This window comes from Coccomyxa subellipsoidea (genome assembly GCF_000258705.1).
Source record: "Coccomyxa subellipsoidea C-169, whole genome shotgun sequence".
In the NCBI taxonomy this organism is placed as follows: Eukaryota; Viridiplantae; Chlorophyta; class Trebouxiophyceae; family Coccomyxaceae; genus Coccomyxa; species Coccomyxa subellipsoidea.
The window spans coordinates 894339-902677 of NW_005178040.1; the positions used below are offsets into that span (position 1 = coordinate 894339).

Consider the following 8339-nt stretch of genomic DNA (forward strand, 5'->3'; position numbering starts at 1 on the left):
CTCTCTGCAAGAAATGCCACTCCGTCCCGCTCGTGCACCGCAAGTCCTGGCCTGCCCACAGGTGCATGCAACCTCTACAAGACAGATTTCCCATCATTTTGAGACGGCAGTGTTGCCTCATTGCTGCTGCTCTTGACGTCTTTCCTCCTTCTCAATTCCCAAATGACATGTTTGCTGGAAGCAAGATGTACTGCATTTGTGTTCTCCAGGTTGAGTGCATGTGTGATACGGTGACAAGTTGCAGCATTGCACCTGTCCAGTGGAAAGCCCATGGCATGCGAGGCAGCTGCAAGCACAGCCGGGTCCAGATCGACTGCCTCCACCAGCATGCCGGGGAAATGGTGCGATAAAAACAACGGCATGCTGCCTCCGCCAATGCCGATGCACAGCGCAGACGGCCGCTGGTGCGCCTGTTGGCTGCTGCTGTTTGTAAGGCACCGCTGCAGGAAGACCGGGTCATCCTTCACCATGCCCATCACGGATGCAGCTGCGCTGCGACGCAACACAAGGCTTTGACATGCCTGTCGTTTTCCTGGTGAGTGCTTTTGCCCCAAATCACAGTCAAAGTGTTGCATGTCTCCCATGGTTTGTCGCATAAATGCAAGTTCGACGTCGAGAAGTGCCCTTTTGAGCACACTTCAGGTCAGGCTCACCTGCTGAGGCCATGGTCTTCAGGTATTCCATGCCGAGGCAGTCTGCCTGCGCATGCGCGCCGCTGCTGCCATCCAGAGGCTGCCACACTCTGGCAACGCTCTGGCGCGTGACTTCATTGAAGCGCAGGACTCGCCATTCCTGAGCCATGCTGCCCTCTGAGCGACACCCTGGCGGAGCCGGCTCCTGATGAGATGCTTTATGCGACGTGACTGTCACGAGCCCATTGCCACAGTGAGAGAGCTGACTGAAGACTGTGGTGCCTGCATCACGACCCCAGCTGCCTCCCTGGCTGCCCATCCATTCTGGGGAGTACTCCCAATCTCCTGGATCTGTGTTGTAAACATGCCTGTCATGCGGTGTCTGTCTAGCTGACGAGACCCTGGATGACTGTATTGACCGTCGTTTGATCTGGGAGCCGATGAGTGATCTGCATGACCTGAAACCGATAGCGCTGAGCTGCTGAGGGCTGTGAGCACCCCACAAGCTCAAAAGCCTCAAGCTATCGCATAAGCACATATGACTGTGCACTTCTTGGATAGCTGAAGGGCGATGGCGTATATGATGTCAACAGCGATGCCAAGGCGAGCCGAAGAGAATTTCCAAGAGAAAATGCTCTACGTCCCAAAATTGCTATTACGTCTTGTCAAAGAAAATATGCGATAAGATTGCAAGTCCTGATTTATGTTTTGGGCTTTCTCATTGGCAGACCAAGACTTTGACAAGAAGGTCTTGAGGAGAAGCAAGTGTACTACTTCCTCTTTGTCCGTCACTTCTCTTTCACTTTCAGACTTAATGCTAGATTTTCATCAATTTCCCAACTCCTTCCCTTCTCAGAAAGCTCTCTGGATTGGATCTGCAATGACTGGAGCTGAAAACCCTTCTGGCCAGTCTGAAACCCTCATTATAGATTTTTGATGTTTCAACTTGCAGCTTCACTGGAACATTGGTGCCTCATTACCATTCACTTGCAGGCAGCTGTGCCAGCTTGGGTTTCTAGCAAGATGGCAACTCACTTGTAGCCATAGGCCTCAAAGTACGCAGGAAATCTGTCCTTCAAATTCCCGCTCCTACCCGCTGGCTCAGCGGTGCCAGTGGCTGACAAGCCTTTCTGCTGCTGCTGCACTGCTTGGCTCATGTGCCGCGGCCACAGCTTGGTGACAGGATCGGGTGGGCCTGCTGCCGGGGCCTTCAGAGCATCAACCCTTCCAGCCACCCTCTCTGTGTCCACCTGCATGACATGTGGCTCAGCATGTCCCACCAGATGTGCATGCCTAAAATCCGGATTCTAAATGATCGCAAAACTGTGACGCATCTTTTTGTCAACTTGACAATGTTGAGCAGGACTCCCCAAGGGACTGAGACACGTGCCTTGTGTGACAAGCCAAGTGCTTCCGCCAGGATCCTCATCTGCTCCTTGGAATCCTTAATGATGTCTTCACAAGCAAAATCATGGTGAGCTATCTCCTGCAAGCACAAAATCGCACTTTGTGAGCCTACAGCACAGACCGGTCTTAATCTTGGCAACTTGCATGCATTACAGTAGAAGGGAGGATCAGTGTTTGAGTCTTTAGATTCAAGGAGGCAGAACTCCACCCGCCAGCGCATGTGCTCATCAACATAGGAGTCAGGGATGTCAAAGGCCCATCCCACACGCTGGTATGAGGCCAGCACCCCCCTCAGGTCTCTGTGTGTGAGGAGAATGTGATCAGCAGATGCTGGATCCCATCTGTCACTCCAGTCGTGTGTCTTCACCAGGACATGCGGGTGCTGTGCCTTGCCTGCAATGCTGGCTCATCACACAGTCTCAGAGGTTCTCATGGCTCACATTGTGCTTCCAAATCCTCGTGAGCACTTGAGACATTCGTAGGATGCAGGCAGGCTTCAACTATACTCACCTGCCCCTCGCTGGGTGAGGGCTTCATCACTCAGAGAAGTTATCCAGAAAGGGTCCAGTGGCTCCTGGGCCTCTTGGAAAAGAAGCCGGATGGCATTGAACAGCCATGTGCTGCCGGACCTCTCAGGACCTGCCAACGAGCAGAAAACTGAGGCAATCTATGCAGATTGTATTGTTGATCCCAATTCCTGGATCGCCAAGTGCTTGCGTGAGAAGTACAACCTGCTGCGATGATGAGCTTCCCCTTGGTGGGCCTCTGCCAAAGCCTCTGCTCCTTGCGGACATCGACATTCTCATGAAGTCCCTCGCATTCGCCATCATAGCATGTGCCTGCAATGATCAGGAGGGGATCTGGCCTGCCTGCTCATCTCCTCATACACTCAAACCATGGACTGCTTTGGGTGCACACCGTCTGACCAGGAGCACCCTGTGCAGTGCACTCCGTCAGAAGGCGCACAAACCGCAACCTCTCCCTGACATGCCATGTTTTTAACCCTGCGGAAAAGTTGGGGAAATCTCTTTGTGAGCAGGAACAAAAGCATCTGTACAAACCAGAAACAGAATTATGGCAGCTCACCAACGTGCGCGTGAACGAGATATGCAACGGTTAGATTTGGATACTTCTTGTCTGCGCAGATGACTCGGGTGCAGTCCCGTTAAGAAACCGATGCCTTTCAAGGGATATCCGAAATGCCGAACGTGGCAGTAAGCTTTCAGGGGAGCAGCGATCAGATAATTCATGTAGGACTCAATTTCATGACTGCCATAACTATCACCAATATGATGGGCACTTCGTGTGATGGGAAAGAAGTGGAGGGATTGATGTGGCCAGCTTCCGGAGGAGCAGCTTCAGCGATGCTGGAAGCTGCTCCTCCTGCCATAGCCGTTACACGGCTTGCTTCCTTTGAATTCCAGATTCTCCCCAGGATCGCATGGCTAAATTGAAGTTAAGAGAATTTTTAAGTATTGCTATTGCGTCACAGCAGCTCAAATTTGGTGGGTCTGTACCAAACAACATATCGTGCTCGCTTCCCTTTACGGCCTGTGCTTGATTCCGAGGCATCACTCATACATGCGCAAAAGGTTCAAAGATGTCAGTAAAATACTGGCAAACGACACAACGTATCTTACAAGGTCCCCAACCCCTAGTGGGAAAGCCCAAACTCACAGATGCTCTGCTCCAAAAGAGCCCGTTCCGTTTTCTTCACGATGTTATATCGGAGGTGTGATCTCAAAATTCTGAGAAAAGTCATCCAGCGAGTTGCTTCCTTAAATCTTTCAACAAATCGTGCTGCGTGGGATCTACAGGTGCAGAGAAACACAGGGTTTGCCAACGACCTTTTCAAAGGCAGTGAGCTGGATGCCAGAGCGATACAGGTGACCTCCCGGTCAAGTCAGAGAAGATTGAAAACTTAAATGAAGATTCATGTTGCAGAAACCTTTGTTGCCACACACATGTAGGACCGTGCAGGCAAGATTGCCTATCTTCAGAAGATCTTTGGTGCAGTCAGCACTACGCTTCAGCAGCCAGTGCCAGCTGATCCTTCCCAGGTAGACCTTACACCAAGGCTGAAACATTTGGAAGTCCCGGCAGCTTGCCTCTATCAAAAAATTTGTGAGGCCACTTGACTCCTTTATACACATGTGCTCCTCCCAGGTAGTGGCTGGACTGGAGCCAGAGAAGACAAATATCTTCTTGCAAATGCTGGGTCAGGCAGCGCTGAAAGCAAGCGCGCCTCAGCACTTCCAACAGGCTGCCAGCGGATTGGCACAAGCGCCTGCTGATTTACCATCATTATTGAATCCATCTAGCACATCAGATGTGCCCAGAGTGTCCGGCCCAGGTCCACCGAAACATCCCAGCAGAGCTGATAAGCAAACGGTCCTCTTCTTTCAAGCACCATAAAAATTCTTCTTGTCAGACTTTGAGATGTACTGCAATACGTGCAAGTCTACTGTGTACGTAGAGATAATGTCTCGTTACCTTGGCTTTGAATGGAAGCAGGAGAGAAAACCAGCTTCAAATGGCAACCATCAGGACACACTCAGCATGGAGGATTTGTGCTCTGCCATTGTACGTGTCAATGAGGTGATTGCCATTCTTCAGTGATTCCTTGTGTGCAGCTCCTTTGTGTGCAGTTCCATTTAATGAGTCCCGTTTTCAGTCCCGATTGCCAGCACTTACTCTGAAGTGCGTTGCAGTTGGCTGGCCAGCTGAGCAGCTGCGTTGAGAATGCTGATGAAGATGCTGAGGCTTGTCGAGCTGAGATCAGATTCTGGCAAGGCGAAAAAATGGCTTGTGAGGTGACACCCATCCCAAGGATATTTACAGTAGCAAGCCATGCCATAAGACATGTAGCCGTCTGCTTGGACATCCGGGTTCCAAATGCCCACATTAACACTTTTGGTTGCTCTGGCAAATGGGATGCATTCCATGCATGCAGGCTCAGCTTCAGGAGTTGCATGCAAGTCATAGCAGAGCGATGAAGGCCATTTCTGCAGAATGCTCAGAAGCAGAAGGAAATATAGCGCCAACGCTTCAGCGCATAAGAGCGCTAGAATTCCAGAAGCAGTGCAATGCAGAAAAGATCAGCCTCATCTTTGGAGATGGCAAATCTACAGGGCAATAAGGACCTCTGAAATATTAGAAAGCTGATTAAATTCAATATTCCATGTTCACGTCACCACTCTATAAAGCTGATAATTCTGCACGGGCACTCTCACAGGCGGCTTGGAGTGCCCTCGGGAGAAATTACATAGCATTTCAAGTTTACTCTTCTGTCAACTTCTGTGTCGGACAATGCTGAGCATGCCTCGGAGAGACAGAAGCCATGAACCAATCCGAATAGCCTCAAGCGACAATCACAGCCGGCGGCAGAGCGCCATCCCATCCCCGATGGGCACTGTGCTGAAGGAGACGCGGCTGTCACTCAGTAATCGTGCATTGAACTCCCGCAGCGCCACAGTGGCCTTGGCTGTCTCCTGCGCCACATCTCTTATTTTCTGAGCTGCTCTTTTACCGAGCCCTGATTGACGTCTGCAATACCATAGTTGGAAACTGCACATCAGATCTATGTCATGTGAGAGCTCGTTTATTGAGGCTTAGGTTGCTCACCTCTGGGTCGGCAACTCTTCCATACCACAGGACATTGTCCACAACGATTACCCCTCCAGGTCTGACCAGCTGCAACAGCAAGTCAAAATACCGCTGGTATGACCGCTTGTCAGCATCTGCAAGCACCCCACAGCAGGCACTTGGCTACATCCGTGACAAAGTGACCACATAAGAAACCAAAGCTGGACATGTTGAAGCCACACAGGAAAAGGGCAAGAGCGCACCAATAAAAGCAAAATCAAAGCTGTCTGCATGCCCTTCCCTCAAGAGCGCCTCTAAAGAGTCCACAGCTGGACCAGTGCGTTCATCTATCTGTCCATGGCATTGCTGACTCAGCCATTATGCGCCATGAGATTTCTGCAAATTGCGGAAGAGCAAGCTCAATTTGAAGCGCCGATGGGCACGCTCGCCCCCTGTCACCTTTTGAGCAATGTCGGCTCTCCGCCAAAAGTCCCGTGCTAGCTGCAAAGGCCCTTCATCCTTCTCACAAGCCACCAGACACCCGTCTCCTGGCAGAGCCTGGAACAATGCAGATCCCTTATCAAAGCAGGACGCTGGGTTGATTGGTTGAGCTGGAAAAGTACCCAAACGGCGCGTGTCTGAAGTGGAACAGGCGCGCACCAAGGCCATAGCTAGAGAGGAGTATCCAGTAAACACCCCCACTTCGATGACCTTCCTTGCTCCCAATGTTTCAAGGAGCCATGCGAGAAATCGCCCCTGCTCCGGGGCCACCTGATTTCGTTCTCTGCCTGCATGCTGCAGCGCTGTCTCATGGCGCAGATCTCTAAGCACCTGCATCAGGACACAGGAAGCAAGTCACCTTAAAGACAGCGGCCCGACGGTGGCCAACATCTGCAACACGCCATATGTCAATTGTGTGGAGAATGCATTCTCGCGTTGAAATTGGCAAATAGGCGGACTATCACCTCATGCTCTGGTGTGTGCGCAAGAAGGTACGAGTACAGTCTCTGTGAGAGCTCGAGCTGCTCTGTGTTAATGGGGCCATCAGAAGCAGTCCTGCACATGCACAACATCAGGTTGTTGGGCATTCTGGAATACACTTTCAGAGAGGGAAACACATGCATGCCCCAAATCGAACCTTTGCAATGATACCGCTAAACATCTTCTCTGATCAGAAATCACAGGCGTCCTTCCACTGCATAGTGGCAGCCGATGCACTGGACCAAATGCACCAGGCGCACAATTAGCAGATTTTCATCAATTTGTCAGCATCAATCATTTCAAGTTTAATCCAGAGTAGCTTCCATGCTTTCTTGCCATAGAGGCTGTTACCAAGGGGTCACCTCCTATACTGAAGATCCTGTGGTCTGCCAGTAAGCAGCGATGCACAAGGTAGGCACCTCTCAGCATTGAGCGGATCACTGTGCTTCTTAGGGATGTAAACTACAATCTCTGCCCTCGAGACACTTGCTAGATCCAATGGATTTCGCTCAAAGTGCCTCGTTACTGTCCACGTTACTAAGCTATTTTTAGACACTGTTCCAAGCAGAGGCCATCTTGAAAGTCAGGGGAAAGTTTGATACTTGTTGTAGAGGCACATCTGGCTGCGTACCACGAGCTCACAGTGCTTTGAAGGAGACATCCGCAAAATGCAAGCTGCGAGGTATGCAGATGTTCCTTATAACAGTTGCGAAGTTTTTTGCAGCTTTAAGGGATTTCTTAGCAGGCAGTGCTATTGAATTCTTCGTTGATTGCTTGCAGTGATCTTTTGGCGGAGATCAATTCCAGCCTGGGAACTTCCTCTCCATCAGTATCGTCTCGTCTGGAACCTGCACCCAAGGCAAGAAGGAGCAGCTCTGTCAGGAGGCCATCAGTCAGGCTCCACCAGAGCCCAGGGGACACAAACAGGCAGACTCAATCCAGCTTGCCGCAGAGCAATAAAGCTTCAATCAGCAGCATGTCCCCGGTCAATCTGAGCCCTTCACGGTGGAAGGGGCTTCAGAAGCAGCTGCCCACATGGCTGAAGGGGCTTCAGAAGCAGCTGCCCACATGGCTGGGGGAGATGAAGCCTGCAGAGAACAATCAGATGGGTGCTGCTGCTGCAAGGATTTCACCAAGTCTGGCTTCCCCGGAGCTAGGATCTTCAGGCCCTGATTCCAGGGATAGCAGAGGATCAACGTCAGGCAGGAGGGCATCAGCTTCCCGCCCAATGGATGCCAGAATGAGGAGCGGCTCTTCATCAAGTGCAGCCATGGACCAGGGCAGCATTCTAGAGAATCAGTTGAGGCGGGGCTCAGTGCGAAGCAGCATGGCGGGCGGTGCTTTGACCCAGCGCTTTGCAGACATCGTGCGGCAAGCCACCAAGCCAGCCTGGCTCTCTGGCGGTGATGCTGCGCCTGCCAGAAGTGCACCCAGCCCAGAGTTTTCACGGCAAATGTACACCCCTCAGCCACCCAGTGCAGCACAGGGCGCGGCGCAGGACCTTGTAGCAATGATCAATGCCAGCCTGTCCAGCCAGGCAGCTGCCCCGCAAGGGATCCCATCCCCGGGCACGCCAGTGGGACAGGAAAGGAGAAGCTCGATGGTGATTAGCGCAAAAAGCAGCCCCAGGGTGCAGAGCAGACTGGCGGCCGGCTCAGCTGGCCCGGGCTCAGCAGAGCTTGCTGAGATAGAGGCACTTCTCAGCCCACAAGTCAACGCTCAGGACAAGCCCAT

General features: G+C 51.8%; 3 protein-coding genes across 3 annotated transcripts; all 3 read right to left on the reverse strand.

The window, feature by feature from the left end:
- Nucleotides 1–387: 387 nt before the first annotated feature.
- On the reverse strand, nucleotides 388–1470 carry COCSUDRAFT_32382 (hypothetical protein). The gene is made up of 3 exons (XM_005650283.1): nucleotides 1091–1470; nucleotides 654–983; nucleotides 388–492 (listed from the first exon to the last, which is right to left on the reverse strand). Exons 2-3 carry the CDS (start codon nucleotides 799–801, stop codon nucleotides 476–478), a joined length of 165 nt encoding a protein of 54 aa, XP_005650340.1. The 5' UTR covers nucleotides 802–983; nucleotides 1091–1470; the 3' UTR covers nucleotides 388–475.
- A 193-nt stretch (nucleotides 1471–1663) lies between these two features.
- COCSUDRAFT_60809 (hypothetical protein) lies at nucleotides 1664–2576 on the reverse strand (the record flags this gene model as incomplete). Its single annotated transcript, XM_005650284.1, has 2 exons — nucleotides 1664–1882; nucleotides 2550–2576. 2 exons carry the CDS (start codon nucleotides 2574–2576, stop codon nucleotides 1664–1666), a joined length of 246 nt encoding a protein of 81 aa, XP_005650341.1.
- Nucleotides 2577–5410: 2834 nt separating this feature from the next.
- On the reverse strand, nucleotides 5411–6688 carry COCSUDRAFT_12692 (O-methyltransferase; the record flags this gene model as incomplete). The annotated part of the gene is made up of 6 exons (XM_005650285.1): nucleotides 5411–5530; nucleotides 5664–5779; nucleotides 5888–5975; nucleotides 6084–6182; nucleotides 6285–6455; nucleotides 6590–6688. 6 exons carry the CDS (start codon nucleotides 6686–6688, stop codon nucleotides 5411–5413), a joined length of 693 nt encoding a protein of 230 aa, XP_005650342.1.
- Nucleotides 6689–8339: the final 1651 nt, after the last annotated feature.